The following is an 18,114-nucleotide window of genomic DNA, read 5'->3' as shown; positions in this document are numbered from 1 at the left end:
CCAACATGCTGTGTTCTGATGAGCCTGTTAGTGAAAGGGGACCGGGGAACATCAGAAGCATGGATATATTTCATTTTTATGGGTTCTTTATAAATGAAATCTGTGTTGATATTAAGCAAGTCTGCTCTGAAAGCCAATAGAAAATACTGAATTGACATCCTTTACATGACAGGGAGAAACAAACAGCCTAAAGAAAGCCCAGAGATGGAACGTCACAGTCTCTCTGCGGTGTCTATAGAACTCTGTGGGGGGCTTCCTACTGCCCAGCATCAACTGGGTAAAGTCTAAACCCTTCAGCTCAACCCTCAGAGGCTTCAGGATTTCCCCCAACCCCTCCTCTGGGGCCTGAGTCATCCTATGCAACCATGGCTGAAGCTCGGCCTTTCTGGGGACTACTTCCCGGATGTCTAGACTTAGGATATAGTGGAGTCCTGGTGAGAATTACCCTTTCATCTCCAATGCTGCTCTGCACACCCAGCCAGAAGCTACAGCAGTGGGGTCCCCCTTGTGTGCAAAGGAAACTGATGCTACTTTGGGGTGATGCTTGGAGTCACTCACGGCGACCCAGAGGGAACTCTGCTACCCTAGACCTTGGGATTGAATTGAAATTTTGTGTGTCCATCTCCCAGTAAAGAGACAAAGGGATTTACAATCACGGAGTTCTGATAATTGTCTGTTGGTCTGTCTTCTGTAGGTAGGGGGGGTTCTGGATAAAGAAGAACAAACTCTTGAGAGCTTCAGGAAAAGGGAGCACTGTGTGGCTGCCCCGTGTCTGACTTCCCTGCATGTAGTGGGCACGGGTGTGTCTCCCTGAGGACCCTGCCTTCATCTGAGCTCTCCAGCAGTGGTGACAGTTTCCTGACTAAGCTGCTCCTTTGGGACCCTACTTACAGTCTAGTGGGTGTAATGACAGCCCATGACTCACAGCAGACATCATGCGTGTGCCACACCACAGGAACTGACTAACCAATAGTGAACCGAGGGACAATTAATTACATGTTTAAAGTCTCAACTTTTCTGTGGCTTTATGGATTCCTTGAATTTACCTTTGATCTCACATCTGTTCTTCGTCTTGGATATTCCTCAACCCTCGAGCATCACAGAACAAAAGGGTCCCTCAGAGATGTGACTCATCCCTTATCCAGACTCACCCCGCTCTGGCCCTGTGGTGACAGGTTGCCTCCGGCTCACAGCACCCTCTATCAGTCTGGGAATTCCAGGCCAAGGTCAGCTGTGACACTCCGGGGAGGCGATGGGGCAGAGTATAGTCCCACCAGGTAGAAGGGTCGCTCTAGGGGCGAGCTCAGAGAAGCTCAAGCCAGAAACAAGGGAGAGGGTCCTTCCTGGCTGACCTCAAGCTGGTGATCTTATGCTGGCCCCCTCCCTACCTTGCTCAGGGCAAAGGCCTCTGGGTTGTGCCTGTAGAAGGTTTCTTTGAAGGACCCCAGCCAAGTCTCAGCAATGCGGACCTTGTTCCTCAAGATGACCTCAGGGTCAGTCCTGGAGTTGGCATCTTGGCTTTGGTAAATGTGCCCCACTCGAGAGCAGGGAAGGATTTCGACGGAGCCACCGCAAAGCCAGGCCTGTCACAGAAGAAGAAGGTGGATGGCTGTCCCTTCTACCTGACTGAGCACCAGGACGTCATAACCTGGATGGCCAGTTCAGATCCTCAGGGTGCAGTTCTTCGATCCCAGCGTGTGGTCGGCAGGGCCACAATGGGGGAGCGTAGAGGGCAGTTGTCCTAGGATGGAACTGACGGGTGACGGCTGACAGCAATGCACCTGAGCATGCCACCCGGAAACGTGCAGAGTCAGCACATAAAGCAACGCAGGATCAGCATCCCCTCCTACCACAGGATGCCTTCCCAGCATCCTCTGCAGAAAGTATGTCTGCAGCAGCTAGGGAATTTCTAAAAGCCAGTGATGGCTCCTGCTGCAAAGACACCAGAGACAAAAGCACACCTCCTGCCCTCTTCTTCACTCCTTCCAGAAGCTTCTCCCAGCTCCCACTGCTCATTGGACAAGAATCCATCATCATATACTTAGTGACAGAATTACCGTTGGTAGTCCTGGACAGGCTGTGGTTCAGGAACTAGAAACACACTAGGCAGGCTGGAGCGATGGGTCAGAGGTTAAGAGCACTGGCTGCTTTTCCAGAGGACCGGGTTTCAGTTCCCAGCACCCACATGACAGCTCACAACTGTCTGTCACTCAGTTCCAGGGGACTAATACCTTCACACCAATGCATATAAAATAAAGTTAAATAAATTATTAAAATATATAAAAATAAAAGAATTGAAAAAAAACACTAGACATGGGGTTCTCGAACCTCATGTCCCTAGATACCTCAGAGGATTCAAAGAGCTCTGCAGGCATTTTTCATGCTTTAGAGAAATAGCCAACTTGGACATTATGCAAAAATTCCAAGCCTGATGTAGCTCACACGCCTACATTAGATTAGTCTGCCCATGTTAGATGATGGGCGTCTTTTCTGGGTTGGGTCTGGAGCAATGGGTGTCACTAAAAGGCGAGTATAAGGCTAGAACCAGTGTGGGACAGAAAGTGCAGGCGGCAGCTGTCCACGCGGTTCCCAGCCAGCTACGCCCAGCAGGTCCTAAGTCAAGCGAGTACCCATTGTTTAGATGGACCGACTCAGTGCCAAGAGCGGTTTCACATTTGGCTGGTGGGTAAAAGATCCCCTAAATGCTAAGGGTACCAGGAACAGAGAATGTACCAGAAGCTCTGGGCTCTCTGCGCTGAGATGTGAATTACTGACAGCTCACCTTCTCCCGATGAGGACTCTCAAAGTCAAGTTCATAGAGGAAGCTGAGAGGAAAACCATGGAAGGTCACAAGAGGCATGACCTGGCAGGGGACATGCCTGGTTGCGTGACTTCACATAATTTGCCCACAAGTTTATTCCCAACACCTGCCTTTTCTAATCTCTGCCTTTGAGGGGACTGCATGCACGACTCCAGAGGTAACCAGCCATGTCCACTGTTGACATAGAACCTACCTTGAAGGACATCTCAAGATTTTCACTACCCTGCAGTGACATGAGGGGATCGTAAGCTCCAGTGTTCTGGAAGTAACGTCTGTCCACAGCCACCACTTCTCCAGGTACCACAGGGCTCCTGCATGGAGAAAACCGGATAAGAGACAGCAGCAACAGAAACAGGGCCTGTGGGCCTTCCCAGAGGCAGGTCCAGTGAACGAGACAGCCAGCTCTGGGCTCTGGTGAAGCTCAACATTTTGATCCACAAAACCGGGAGCGGAGCAAGAGTGCTGGAAATCCAAGGCGTTTATAAAGAGAGCTGGGGGCTGAAGAGATGGCTCAGTGGTTATGAGTGCCGGCTGCTCTTCCAGAGGCCCAAGTTTGGTCTAGCACCCAGGTCAAGCTGTTCACAACTGCCTGTGACTCCAGCTCCAGGAAACTGGACAACCCTCTTCCCGCCCCTATGGTACCTGCACACACAGCGTGGCGTCCCACAGACACGTAAACAACAGCATACTGAAGATTAAGGGAATTAGCCTTCCCTGGCCCTGATAGCTTGTCCCCAAGTCTTTCTAGGTATAGAAGGGACCAGTGGCTGCACTTGAGTCTGTCAGAGAGATGTCTGAGGAAGAGGAGACTTTAGTTAAAATAAGACACCCCAAGGAAGGCAGTTGCCAGGCCCAAACCAAAGGAACAGGCAGGCTGTCTTGCGGCTTGATTCTGAGACATCTCCCTGGTTCATGTTTTAAACACTCCATCGCTCCATACTATGGCGCTGTCTTGGACCCCTAGGATGTGGGGCCTTGTGGGGAGAGATAGAGAGGTGGGCCTCTGAAGGCTGGACCCACCCCTGGCTCTCTGGTCTAGCTTCCGGCCTGAGCCGTGTGGGCAGTCACCCACCACAGGCACCTGCAGGACCGACTGAGCAGCTCCTGCCATCCTGTCAGCCTCCCGCCATAGACTGAGACCTCTGGAACTGTGAACCCTTCCTGCCTCAATTGCTTCTGCCAGACGTTTCCTGAAAGGGAGGAGGAAGGTAACACACGCTCTTTCCCCTTCTCTTCCCCCTCCTCCTGTTTTCTTTTGTCATCTATCCCCCCCCCAACTTTAAGATGAATCTAACAGGAATTCTGGAAGTACATAGGTCCTCACAGTCACTGGGGGAAATGCATGGTTTATACTTGCAGAGAGTGAGACACTCTGAAGGAAACGGGATGGAAACTACATTCCTCAGAAGAGTGTTAAACAAACTAGGTTTGGTGGCTCATGCCTTTAATCCCAGCACTTGGGAAGCAGAGGCAGGAGGATCTCTGTGAGTTCAAGGCCAGCCTGGCCTATGTGGTGAGTTCCAGGACAGCCAGGGGTACATAGTGCAACGCCGTCTCAAACACAAAATCAGTTCACAGCGGAGGTTTGCAGGGATTGAAATAAAAAGTTGCATGCAGTGCCAGGCCCTGGACGTGTGCCGTACTAAGTATGAAGGGTGCAGTTCTGCGTTCACTATTCCTCCCTGAAACTCATAATGCTATTGCTTTCCTTTGTTGGTTGCCGCTTTGTCTTTGCTTTCTGAGACAAGGTCTCACTGTGCGGCACAGGCTGACCTCAGACCCGTGATCTCTCCTGGGATATCAGGTGGGCACCAGCTGCATCTGGCTCCTGGTGTGTTTTGAGTCAGAATCTGGGGTTTTGGAAAGGGACATGCATGACATCGCCTGTCAGCCTTGCTGGCCGCACTCTGTAGTGAGGTGCCATGGTAACGTCTTCAGTCATCGAGTGACCACTCTCAGAGCGGGCGTGGTCACCATGTCAGTTGAGGTCCACATCTGCATACATGGTTTCCAGAGGGCTTTGGATTTTGTGGTTACAGTTGTGGACTGCGGATGTGTACCAGCATCCGGCTTAGCATAGCAGGGACGTATGTGATTTTTAGGTGCTGGCTACCCTGGATTTCCACTGTCATGAAGTTGGAAATTAAATCTGTCTGTGTCCTGGGCACAATGGAGCAGAGACAGGCAGTCCTGTGAGCTTGGAGGACAGCTGCTTCACATGCTAAATTTGAAGTGGTTTGTTACCTGGCAGAGAATTTCTAAAACGAACAAAAGAGCAAAAAAAAAAAAACAAACAAACAAAAAAAAACAAAAACAAAAAAACTACTGAAATAAAATAATTGTTCAGAAACCAAGCACAGGAGTAGCAGCTTTCAAAGCTGGGTTTAAACTGAGAATTGTGGCGTCACAGTGTTCCGCCAGCTAATCCTTCCTTTTCTCTGAGCAGGGACCTGAGAACAAGGAATTTGCTGTGTTACTTGGGGTCATGGTCAGCTCAGCTTCTGCCGCCTTCTCACCCTGGGCATCCACAGAAGCTTCTGGAAGGGCTTCTCTGGACTCTATTGATATCACAAAGACAGCAGCATTGCAACTGGCTGAACGTTTTGTACGCATTGTCTGTTTGGCTTTCATACCTGTCCCATGTGCTAGGCACTGTCCTCAGGAAGCTGGGACTTGGGTGAAATGGCCTGCTGTCCAAGTGTGGAACTCACCTGATAGGGCTGATGGGGGATGGGAGGGCCTTCTGCTCCTGCTCCCCCAGGGGCTCCCATCGGAAATCCAGCTTCCAGTCCAGCACCCCTCGCTGCAACCCCTCGGATGCAGAGTACTGAAGTGTCTTCCAGTCAATCGCGTCTATGACTGGAGACACCACTCGGCTCCTGGAAAGAACGGAGAGTCTTGAAACGATGCAGACAACTTACCGGCGGGAGGACAGAAACAAGATCTATATGTGTGGTCCTGCAGCCACAGGCCAGTCACACCTGCTGGCCTTAAATCTGTGCTTTGTCCCAGGCAATAATCCCAGTTTAGAAGAATTACTACAAATAAAGATGTGAAAACTTCCAATAATCTTTATATTGATTACACACCGATATTTTGAATGTACTGGGTTTACATTACTAAAATTAGTTCCAGCTGTTTTTGCTTTATAACATGACTGCTTTAGTTGAACATGTGTTTCTTCTGTGTGGCACTGTGCTGTGTCTTCAGGTCTCTACGTGCCTCAGACAGGAACCAGGGCAGGCAGTCGTGGACAACAACCTGGGATGACACAGTCATTTAGCCCCGGAGAGCATCTCAAATACCATACGTATTATAAAATGAACTTTTACTTTTACAGTTTCCTTAGATAAAAGAAGACACTGGAACGTTTTATTCCAGGGCTGGAGAGATGGCTCGGTTAATAAAAGCAGTGGTGATTTTCAGAGGATCCGGGTTCAGTTCCCAACACCCACGTCAGGAGCTCACAGGGACCTTCATTTCAACTTCACACCACACTTGTGTTGCCCATGCATACACACACGCACACACGCACACACACACATGCACACACACGCACACATACACACACGTGCACACACACATACACACACATATACATACACACACGCACACACATGCACACACACGCACACACATATACATACACACACATACATATATACATACGCACAGACACAAAATAGCAATAAGAAAGAAAGCTGTCTATTACAACATAACCAGTGCGCTATGACAAGTGTTTGAGGAGCATGAAGGATGGTGAGCTCCCTGTCAGGATCAGGTGCCCAGGGCTGAAGGCGGACTCCGGCTCGTTGACCAGGGTGTGGATGAAGCTATGGCTCGGCAAAGCAGCTGCCTGGTGGCCACACTGTCCCCTCTGTACTCCCTCTGCACCCGTATAGTGAAAGTTCCTAGAGAGTTTTCCTCCTTTGGAGACACTGGGTCCTCATCTGATGACAGAATGTCTCCCGACACAGGCTCCAGAGGCAGCAGCCCACCCACCCCTTCTGTCTCACAGAGCATACAGCTCTGCCACTTAGGCCAGAGCATCTTAGCGCTCACTGAGGTGTGGTGTGGTGTGGACTGGTGTGGACTGGTGTGGACTGGTGTGGTGCGGTGTGAACTGGTGTGGTGTGAACTGGTGTGGTGTGAACTGGTGTGGACTGGTGTGGAGTGGTGTGGACTGGTGTGGTGCGGTGTGAACTGGTGTGGTGTGAACTGGTGTGGTGTGAACTGGTGTGGACTGGTGTGGACTGGTGTGGTGTGCTGTGCTGTGAGCAGGTGTGGAGCAGCTCAGGAGAGCTGGCGGCCGAGTCCCTGAGGAAGCTACACAGACTGGGGTACTAGGCTTGCCCATTGCTCAAAGTGCCCTGTGGAGAGTCCAGATAGGGTTACTCACATTGCAGACATAGGCTTCTTTCCAATTCTCAAGGAGCTGGGCAAGGTGGGCCAGAAGCCATGAAGAGGCCATGAGAGCATAAAACATGGTGGAATCCCAGAGAGCAGCAGGCATGGGAAGAGAAGGCCACATCACACTCAAAACCAGAAGTACTGGGGCAAGCATAAAACAGAGAGAGACAGAGAGAGACAGAGAGAGAGAGAGAGAGAGAGAGAGAGAGAGAGAGAGAGACAGAGAGAGACAGAGAGAGAGAGACAGAGAGAGACAGAGAGAGAGAGACAGAGACAGAGAGAGAGACAGAGAGAGAGACAGAGAGAGAGGGAGGGAGGGAGGGAGAGAGGGAGAGAGAGAGAGAGACAGAGAGAGAGGGAGGGAGGGAGGGAGGGAGAGAGAGAGACAGAGAGAAAGGGAGGGAGGGAGGGAGGGAGGGAGAGAGGGAGAGAGAGAGACAGACAGAGAGAGAGAGAGACAGAGAGAGAGATAGGGAGGGAGAGAGAGAGGGAGGGGGGGAGGGGTAGGTAGTAGGCTGGTTGGTTGGACGGGAGGCTCCTGGAACTCCTGAGGGTGTCTCATGTGTAACAGCAGAGGACTGCCAAGACTCTCCAGCACCCTCTGCCTCCTCCTACAGTGAGGACTCTGGCGCTCTGGGGTGGCGCTCGTGTGAGGAGCTGACATGAGGGATGACGTCACGTTCAGCACGTCCCAGCACTAGGGAAAGACGAGAGGGGCCGTTTCTCTGTGAAGGGCGTCAGTGGTTCTTAAGACGAGGTCGTACTGGGCACTGGGCAGCCCCAACGGACGCCCGAACTTCACGCTCTGCACGCGGCGTCAGTGCTCTGAGCCTCAGTTTCCTCCTCAAGAAACAGAAGCAGGAACACCTGCCTGAGCCACTCCAAGGGGCAGGGAGGGGGTCACGGAAACAGGGGACAATAACATTACTTAGTCCCCAAATGTCCACAAATGGGGTTTTCAGCGTGAAATCATGAGGCAGGGCGAGGCGCTCCCCAAGACGCCCCTGAGTCACCCATCTGTTACACCGGGGTGGACTTAACACCCAGGAAATGGTCCAGGAAACCTGTGACCCACAAAGGCTCCAGGATTTTGAGAGAGCTGGCCCACGAAACAGGATCAAAGAAGGCCTCCGTGCAGGCTCAGTGAACTTTTCTTGTCCTCGGCCTGGTGCTAAACACAGCGCACGATTCCTTTACTTACTGGGACACAGGCCAAAAGCAGGCAGAGGTGTCCATCGTGGAATTGGGCTAATGCGTCTGTCTTGATTCAGAATTTTTTTTCTTCTGTGCAATCACCCCCAACTTAATGATGCTGGCCACAGAGTGCAAGAATAGGAGCCACGAGGTCTGGTTCTGACAACCCCACCCGGGTGGGAGCCAGGAGGTCCTACTGTGCGTCAGGCCTGGTTGAGTGGCAGGGTGGTGAATGCCTGAGCCCCTCCCGACCCCTGGCTACCAGGGTTATGCTTTCCCAATAGGGTATTCACACAAGGGGCATGGCAGATAGGCCAGGCCTAGGAAGCAGGGGAGATGAGAACCAGCGGGTGGGAAAGACGAGAGACAGGGGTGAAAACAACGCTGACTCAGGGGGTGTGGAAAGGCCCTCTCCACTCCTCGCTTCCCAGACTCGGTGTCGTTGGGAGCACTATGCACACGCCTGGGCTTGGATGACCTGTGGTCTAGGCTACTTGAGAAACTTGTTCCCCCACTGTGTGTTAAAATCTCCATGGAAACGGCGTCAAAGTTAGAGGCAATGACAAGCGTGCTGGGTGCTGCTCTTCCTGTCAGCTTAGCGGGACTGGCTGTGTCCGGACGCTACAGAAGATGTTCTCTAGCCTCCCTTCCAGCAGGAACTCCCCACGCTTCTTACAAGGCCCAAGCATCCAGAAACCCCAAGGAGTCGGCAGCAGTCAGTGGAGACCACCGTGCTTCTCAAATGATGGGTGGAGGCTCTGTTCCCAGAGTCTGTGCCCGGGATGCCTCTCCCTGACCCGCTGTTTGTTTAGCAGATCCTGGGCGGAACGAGTTACCTGTCATCAGCTATTCTGCCGAGGAGGGGCTCCAGCCATCCAGGGTGGCATTCACAGTGGGCATCCATGAAGACCAACACGTCCCCCGTGGCCCTGGCGGCCCCCAGCATCCGGGCCCCGATGGTGCCAAGCCTCCTGTTGCTTCTGAGCAGTTTGACAGCCTGCAGCCGGGCCGCATAGTCACTGAGAGCGGACTTCAGTTGCTCTGGAATTGACAGGGTCCTGTCAACGGGGGTCACAGATGCCGCGTGGGACGGGGCTGTGATGAGCATTTCAGTGGTGACTCACTTAGAGACCCCAGTGGGCACCAGATTCTGGGCCTCCAATGCATCACTAAAGGGTGGTCATTTCTAAGGTTTGCGATGGCCCAGTCCTCTCTGTTAGCCACCAGGGGGGTGGTGGAGTAGAAAACCAGAAGAGGAGGGACCTCACGAATGATCTCCAAACGAGAGTACACCCCTCAAGAGAACCACCTGCTCGCACACCCCGGCTTCGGCTCTGGTCTAGACAATCCGACCAAAGGCAGTGGACAAGGGGGTTAGGAACAGGGAGTCATGGAACCCCAGCTGGTAGCCAACGGGTGTTGTCTCGGGTTTCATCCCAGTGTCAGGGTGAGTCCGAGAAGAGGGAGATGAGAAGCCAGGGGCACGTCTAGCTGTGGGATTTTGGAAGGATGCGAGGGCTGTGGTCAAGCTGCTGGCCAAGGATCAGATGCCCTCGGGTGGGAAGGGCTGCAGCTGAGGCCTTGGGAGGGTTTCTATTGTGATAAAACACAATGACCAATAGCAACTTGGGGAGAAAAAAAAGGTTTATTTCTTCTCACAACTCTTGAGTCACCCTACATCACCGAGGGAAGCCAGAGCTCACCAGCTGACAGAAAGGGACAACAGGCCTGTTCTCTGGAGGGCTCTGCCCCAGCTGGGACCCTAACAGGCTCTTTTACCAAGCAGCCCAGCCTGCTGCCTGCCCATCAACCTCGACAAATGCTGGCCAAATGTGCCTTGCTAATCCCACACGACCCCAGTGCCTCCAGCTGCTCTGACCCTCTGTGGAGGCCAGGCTGGCAAATTCAAGACAGGAGGATCCCAGAAAGCCCCGACAGAGGCTGCACACCTCCAGTCTGCCTTGGCTGGAGAAGGGCTGTGCAGACCTCCGCAGGGCTCAGCCTCTGCTTTCCCTTTAACTCAGAGGGGCTGCTAAATGTCAGTTGAGCAAGAGTGGAGGACTTTGACCCCCAAGAAAAGACCAGATCAGTAGTTACGCAAATGTGGGGCCCATCAGATGATGGCATCGCTTCACCTGGCCAGCTTCAGCTGGGTACAACCCAGATCTAGAGACTCTGGGGTGATCCAGTGACGGTACTGGGGGTGGAACCCAGGGCTTCCCACAGGACAGGCGAGCACTCTACTACGGGACTATGACACAACCCTTTGTTTGTTAGTTTTCTTTTCTACTTTTTGAGACTATAATTTAATTACAGCATTTCTCCCCCTAGAACCTTCCATATATCCCTTCCCGCCCTCCTCCAAGTTTAGGGCCCCTTTTCCCACTGATTGTTACTGCACACATAAATGTGCCATATATGTAAATACAGCCTGCTGAGTCTACACAATGTTATTCGTATGTATGTTACAGGGCTGGCTGTTTGGCATCGAATAAACAGTTGATGAACTCTTGCCTGCAGAGAAGCACCTCTCCTGCTCCCGGCCTTCCTGTTGCCTATAGTTCTTTGTGGAATACTGAGGCTTTGTGGACTTTTGCCCATCTGGTTTGGCATGTTCGTTTGAGACAGGGTCTCAACATGTAGCCCAGATGGTCCTTGAACTCACAGAGACCTGATTGCCTCTGCCTCCATGGAACTAGGATGAAAGGTAAGAGCTGGCTCATATTTCTAAAACGTTTTATACGTGTTCTTATTAAATTGCCCAAGCTGGCCCTGAACCCCATCTGTAGTATAAGCTGGCCTTGAACCCCATCTGTAGTATAAACTGACCTTGAACTCTATCTATATATAAGCTGGCCCTGAACCCCATCTGTAGTATAAGCTGACCTGGAACTCCATCTGTAGTATAAGCTGACCTGGAACTCCATCTGTAGTATAAACTGACCTGGAACCCCATCTGTATTATAAACTGGCTTTCTTGGACTTGGGAATCCCTGTCCAGGCTCCCTCCGCAGCCGGGATTACAAGCTCCCACTTGCACCGCAGACACACATTTTAACAAGCCTGTCTTTGGAGCTCGGGGAGCAGAAGCTGAGACCCGCTCACTTGGAGGTCAGGCGGGGCCTTCTTTCTTTATTTCTTGTCGTGAGTTCCTGCCAGTTGCAGCAGCCAAGTAAACCCTATGGTCAGGGCTCTGGGCTCACCTCTGCTCCTCTTAGCCTGTCCCGTCTGGACAGGATTTGCCCAGCACCCAGGAGACAGTGAGCACCCTTGTCAAGACCACCTTCTTTAGACAGCACATCTTGTGGAGAGGCTAATAGGGCGAGGTGGCGCCTGAGGAGGAGAACCCCAACAGAATCAGGCTGAAGCGACTCTCCCAGGGGCCTCTGGGTGTACCCTCTCCTGGGAGTTCCTGTCCCAGGACTCTTCTTGGTTGGAATATTCCTCTTTTGTCCACTGGTCTCCTCTGGGGCCCTTCAGTAGTAAATCACTCACCCTGGAGTAGATGTTCCCTCTTTGCCTGAAGCTCTGCAAGGGGGAACCTTGCCTGACACGGAACTGCAGCTCCCTCTGTCCCTCCCTCCCCATTCTGGCCCAAGGCCGGCGCTACCAGTGATCCAGGCGCCAACTTCAGTTACCTTGCTGGCTGAGGTCATCGACAAGGATGATCTCCTGCAGCAAGGCCCTGGGCGCTGTGTCCAGGATGCTGTGCACGGTTCTCACGAGCGTGGGCCAGGCCTCGTCATGGAAGCAGAGGATGACACTGGCGGTAGGCAGGCCACTTGCTGGGTACTGCTGCAGACACCTGTAGGAGAAGAGTGTTAGGGAGCCAGTCCCTCCCCCTTCCCCCCTCCCCCTTCCCCCCTCCTCAGCTCAGGCTGGGCCACTACAACCACAGCATCCCTCCAATCCAATGCTCTCCTGGGATTTCTTCAAGTAGCCACACAAGCATCCCATCACACACTACAGCACGACCTTCTGACTCTCTGCCTTCGGGTCACAAGAACTCTGCTCTGCTGAACCCAGCACCTTCTTTGTACCTGAGGGGAGCTGATCCCATTCACGGAGATGATGACCCCCCAACTACACAGTGGGAATGAATGATAATGCCATTGTCTCTGGGGAGGGACCTGAAACTCAGGAAGGGGGCCAGGCTCCACTAGGTCCTGTCAGTGATACAAGGAACCCAAGACACTCTCCCTTCAGAATTCCTAGGTGATTTCTGCTTCAGCCGTCCTTGCCTGGATACCCTGACCCCAGGGCCTATATGAGCCCCTCAGCCCTGTGGGGATGTAGCAGCTCAGCGTCTGCCTGACTCACTGTCGTGGAGTCCACTGTGGAGGAAACGGTGACGTTGAACTTCACAAAAGGACCCTCCTAGAATGCTAAAATGAGGCTTGTTTCTGGGTCTCTCTTCAGAAAGAAGTCAGAGTGACCAGTGTTGGCGCTTGCCCTGTCTGAGGGACACATTTTGATGATCCCCCATGGGAGGCCTCACTCTCTCTGAGGAGTGAATGGGGGAATGGAATGGGGAGATGGTGCAGGATGTGAGGATGGGAAGGAGAGGGAACTGGGATTGGTATGTAAAACCATGATTTTTTTAATTTAAATTAAAAATTAATAAAGGACAAAAAAGTGCTTAGCTCATAAGAACTCAGAAAATGCTCATTTCCCACAAGTCTCTCTGGATACTTCTCTGGGCTCAATTTCCTCTGCCCAGTGAGGATACTAGAACTACATTGTGAAGCTGTGTGAAGCTCATCTAAGCAAAGAGACCCACTCTGTGCTATGTCCACAGCTTTTGCTAATTAGCTAAGTATCACCTGAGTGTCACCCAGCTGATGGGGGAAGTCCTTCTGTGTATATGTTGTCTTATTGGCAGATAAACAAAGCACTGGTGGCCAATAGGAAAGCAAGATAGGTGGGACTAGGAGTTGAGGAGGATTCTGGGAAATGCAGTCTAGAGGAGAGGAGGGTCGCCATGTGTGCCCAGGAGGAGAGGATGCATCAGGATGGTGTCCTTGGAAAGATAAGTCCTTATAAAAATACATATTAGTAATTATGGGTTAATAATTAAGGCAGAGCTAGCCATTAAAGCAAACGGTCAACAGCTTCATAATTAATATAGCGTCCTGCGTGTTCATTTGGGACTGACGCGGCTCTGGGACCAGGCTGGCGGGAAGAACACACAGTAGGCCCAGCTAACCGTGTGAGTTCTGCTCCCTCTGAGTCCTGCAATGCAACCGGAGGACTGACACAGTGCTCCAGAAACAACAACAGGCTTTTCCCTGCGTGCCATCCGTTCCGTCCTCCTGGGCACCACGGGGCTGCTGCTCTGTCCAACATGGCCTTAAGTCCCACCCAAGTTGTTTAAAAAAACAGCAGTCTTTAAAAAGGTCCTAGAGCTTATTTGGGACAACTTCCTCTAGGTGCTCCGACCCCTCTGTTTGTGGGTAGAGAGAGCACTATTTATTGTCTGTGGGCTGACAGGCACCCAGAGGGGCAGGGACCCGGATCCTATTTCCCTACCTCCAAAGCCTCGGCCGATGCCAGCCAGCAGAAATCCATGCCCCTCTTCCCAGACCTCTCTGATTTTCAGAAAAACGTCAGATGCACAGACTGTGTCTGTGTCTCTCCTGATCCTTAAAGACTGAGTGACCAGGCGGTCAGGTGTGGCCCTGCACATGTAACCTTCCCTCCTGGGAGGCTGAGTCAGGAGGATCATGGGTTAATTGCCAGTGTGTCACACACACACACACACACACAGGCATACACACACACACACATCAGTCTGTGTTGGGATGTGACCCCCCCATTCTGTGACATCGGCGTTAACCAGTTGTTCTAACCATCCTGGCACTGGAGGTAAATTTTTTCCTATGTGAGCCGTGTTCTGCCCTTGACATTTCTTTCACCTCTGAGAGTTGGGGTGTTTGTCCCAGCAGGATGGAGCAGAGCAGGTCTTTCCCGGGACCAGGAAAGGGAAGGGACCAAGCATGGACCTGGGGCTGGGGAAACATATCCCAAAATACAAGATTTATATTTAACTTTTATTACCACACATGTACAATAACAACAATTTTCTATTTTGAGATGTATCTTTTCTAAGTCATTTTCAAATCAATTGAACTAATAAGGTCAATGAAAAACAGATTGATCCTGGCAATAGGCCCCAGGTCAGTAGGTCACTTTGCCCCTTGAAATATGTGTGTTGAATGTGACACGAGTCATTGTCGCCGTGTCTGTGGTGCAGCCTTCTTCAGCTTGTGAGTGAGGGAGTGAAGTTACAAGGGCCTTGGGACTTTGAAGGTGACTAGTCCCTTATGCCGAGACCTTGAAAGTCGTGTGTGTTGTTGTTATTAAATGGTGGGAGTGCTTCGAATTTCCTTCCACTCTCTGGCAAATACCTTACCAACTCAATTTTTTGGTTCCCACCCCCCAGCCCACACTGACTCATCCTCTGAGTGGAGCATTGGGAGAGCCTAAACAGAGGACTTTAGACCCATGCTGGCTCAGGTTTGGAGCCTGCCCTTTCCACTGACATCACCAATTAGCCGGCACAGGGACACCACCTTTCTCCAGGTAAGGAGTGTGGCCTGAATGCAAAGGGACAGTCCCCATGACAAGGAGGATTTCAACGCATGCTCCCTGTCTGTGTCACACTCCAGGATCTCAGGACCAGGCTCCCATGCATTCCTCCTCTCCCTGCCTCTCGATGTGCCCTGTAAACTTGGCAAACACATTCGGATGGTGACTCTGAAGAGGCTGAGTCACCGCATTATACCAGATGGCCGGGCTGTGGTGCTCGGCCAAGGTAGAAAGCTCTCTGTCAGTCTCCTGGAGCCAGGTTGGCATTACTGATTGATTCTCTGCTCCCACTGCGGAAGCACACATTTGTTGGCCTTCCGTAACCCAGCTCTCGCCACCGCCCCTCGGATGCTGGTCTGCAGTTAAGAGCGCTGGTTGCTGTTGCAGAAGACCCAGGTTTGGTTCCCAGCATCCACATATGGCTCTCAACAATCCTTAACTCTAGCTCCAGGGTATCTGATACCTGCTTCTGGCCTCCTCGGACATGCACCAGGCACATATATGATGCACATACATACGGCATAGGCAAACACTCACAGACATAAAATAAATAAATCTGAAATTTTAAAAAAATGTTTTGTTCGAAGAGTGAAGGAAGGCTCTGATCTTGTTCTCAAGGATGAGTTAATAATGTCATAAAGCCAACTTCCAGCATCATGAAAAAGTCCTAACATCGTTACTTGCCTGTGGATAATTGCTATGAATAGCAACTTCCTGGTAAGGCGTGGGGATGCTGGGGTCAGGACATGGATGGAGAGAAACACTTAGGAGAGTGGCCCAGATGCTCAGAGATGGCACAGGTGCCTGAAAAGGGCAGAGTCTATGAGGAAGCTGCCCCTGCCGCCTGCCATTTTTCACCGTAGGACACGTCCTCTGAGGGCAGTAGCACCCTTAGGAGGGACTCCATGGCGTCCCTAGTTACCTCTGAGCCTAGCTCCTTGCTCTAGATCACAGATGGGCAACAAATGGGAGTCACGGGTCTGAACCCTGATCAGAGACCCAAGAAGTATCCTAAAGAAACAGCTCTACCTGCCAGGGCCAGCCTTCCTTGGGCAGCATCCAGACAAACCTTCCAGAATGTTTATCCAGAGACTTTGCTCTTTAGAAGTTCAGAGAGGACCAGCCACTGAGATAGGACTCTGACGAGGAGGACACCCCTGGAGGGCCGTCTCAGAGCGCTCTGATGCGTGGGGGCACCGCTATCAAAGGGATCTTGTTAAATGCACAGTCACACTGAGCGTGTCTGCATTGTCCAGCCCCCAAAGCCTTGCGTTTCAGTCTGTGGAAGCCCTGGGCCACAGCTGTAATTGTCATTAGCAGGATAGTAGCAGGCAAAGAGACAGGGCAGAGCCCTTGGACAGGAGCCAGCATGCCTGTGTCTGGGGGTGTCAGGAAAGCCAGAGCCTTGGCAATAAATAGGTTGGGAGTCTCCCACATGTCCCTGCTCTCCAGTCTGTCCATCCCGAGAGTCCTCATTGCAGACCCGTCTAAGGCCAGTCCCTCAGGTAAGGCAAACATCTGTCTTTACACCCAATGGCCTTGCGAATGCTCTTGGCTGCTCACACAGAGGGCGTCACTCAGAGGGTGAGTTCCAGCCAGTCCTGTTGGAGACTCATCAGGGTTTCACACATTAAAAAAAAAAAAGAAAAGGAAAATTGTATGTCCCACTGGGTGTCAGGGTCTGCACTGAAAGATGGCAGAAGTTGGTCCAAGTCAGAGCTTCGGTGACATTTGGTGGTTGCCCATTGCAGAGATGGTTTTCAGAAAACTAGTAACTGATGAAAATGCTTCAGATAATCAGAGGATAGCAATGCAGCTACATCTACCTATGGAGCGGGAACCCTCTGTTGAGCGAGGGCAGAGCTGTGTGAGAAAACACAGCCCCAGTGAACCACATGGCATGGCAGATGGTGAGATCAACTTTGCCACATTGGATTATATACTGCGTGTGGATGAAAACAATTGGAGAGATCTGAATAGGAAGAGGAATCGAGTCAAATACTGAGCTACTTGGGAACTCTGAGCCACAGAAAGAACTCACTAGGGCAGTGTCTCTGACCTCTGAGCAGTGTACCAACAGTGCCACAGGCCCTGAAAGACCTTCCTGGGGAGGACTCCCTAGGTGGTCCTGCCCACCACCATTTGCAAACTCGCTCACGGTGCCCAAGGGTGGTGGCAGTCCTTCCCCATGTTCCAGCTGTCTTTTCAACTGTGTGTCTTTACGATAACTGTAGGTGGAAATTCGGTGTGTGTTCAGAAGGACACAAGTATCTGAGTAAGACAGCTTGAGGTGTGGCTAAGCATTCTTTTGGGGTGGGGGGGGGGGGGCTGAGACAGGGCTTCCCCTGTGTAACATCCCTGGCTGTCCTGGAACTAACTCTTGTAGACCAGGTTGGTCTTGAACTCGCAGAGATCCACCTGCCTCTGCCTCTCGAAAGTGCTGGGATTAAAGGTGTGCGCCACCACCTCCCGGCTGTGGCTAAGCATTCTTAGACGAATTACACCTCTTACTTTGCCCTGATTACAAAACAGTGGGACAAGCCCATGTGGGACAAAAGAGAGGACAATAAAACAATACTGCTCCGCAGGGCCAGGTCAGCCTGTGAGCACAGGAAGACCTGCACGGTCTGGTCTGACTGAAGCCTGTGCACACGGTGGTGTCCTCTGCCTGCCTCGTGCCTTCTACACGAGGCTCTTATAGGGACGACAACTCCATCCACTGCGGACCTCCCTTTAGCACTGGAGGAGTTTAAGCTCAGACACTCTGAGACTACGCATTTAAATACACTTTTATTAACATTTGTAAAAGCTGAAGGCAAGCTTAAGTAATTTTAGTGCATTTTCAGAAAAGTGACCTCAGATCATATGGGTATATGTGAGAAGAGATTGTGAATTAAGATGAGGAGTTATCAAATACAACTGACACAGAAGTCTGCTGCCTACCTGCTTACTTACTGACAAACGAAAAGACTCTTAAAAACGTGTGAGTGTGCACCCCCACACACGTGTGCACAGGTTCCTCCCGAGGTTAGGGGAGGGCACTGGTCCCTCTAGAGCTGGACTTACAGGCAGCTGTGAACGATACCCCGGCACGGCCGCAA

General features: G+C 51.7%; 1 protein-coding gene across 6 annotated transcripts in view; it reads right to left on the bottom strand.

Annotated features, from left to right (window-relative positions):
* The window catches only part of Galnt15 (polypeptide N-acetylgalactosaminyltransferase 15), a 31,746-nt gene that overhangs the window by 6,854 nt on the left and 6,778 nt on the right, over positions 1-18,114 (bottom strand). For 4 of the 6 annotated variants that reach the window (XM_040747760.1, XM_040747758.1, XM_040747759.1 and 1 more), the window contains exons 2-7: positions 12,064-12,230; positions 9,262-9,466; positions 7,221-7,256; positions 5,533-5,700; positions 3,015-3,132; positions 1,389-1,583 (exon numbers count right to left, since the gene is read on the bottom strand). In XM_040747760.1, the coding sequence (XP_040603694.1) occupies positions 1,389-1,583; positions 3,015-3,132; positions 5,533-5,700; positions 7,221-7,256; positions 9,262-9,466; positions 12,064-12,230 (889 nt within the window). The remainder of the gene's footprint in view (positions 1-1,388; positions 1,584-3,014; positions 3,133-5,532; positions 5,701-7,220; positions 7,257-9,261; positions 9,467-12,063; positions 12,231-18,114) is intronic. The other 2 variants (XM_040747757.1, XM_005077711.4) reach the window with 2 other exon arrangements.

This window comes from Mesocricetus auratus, unplaced genomic scaffold (assembly GCF_017639785.1).
Source record: "Mesocricetus auratus isolate SY011 unplaced genomic scaffold, BCM_Maur_2.0 Super-Scaffold_100006, whole genome shotgun sequence".
NCBI lineage: Eukaryota > Metazoa > Chordata > Mammalia > Rodentia > Cricetidae > Mesocricetus > Mesocricetus auratus.
The sequence above is the reverse complement of the archived record's forward strand: the minus strand, read 5'-3'. Positions and strand labels throughout refer to the sequence as shown.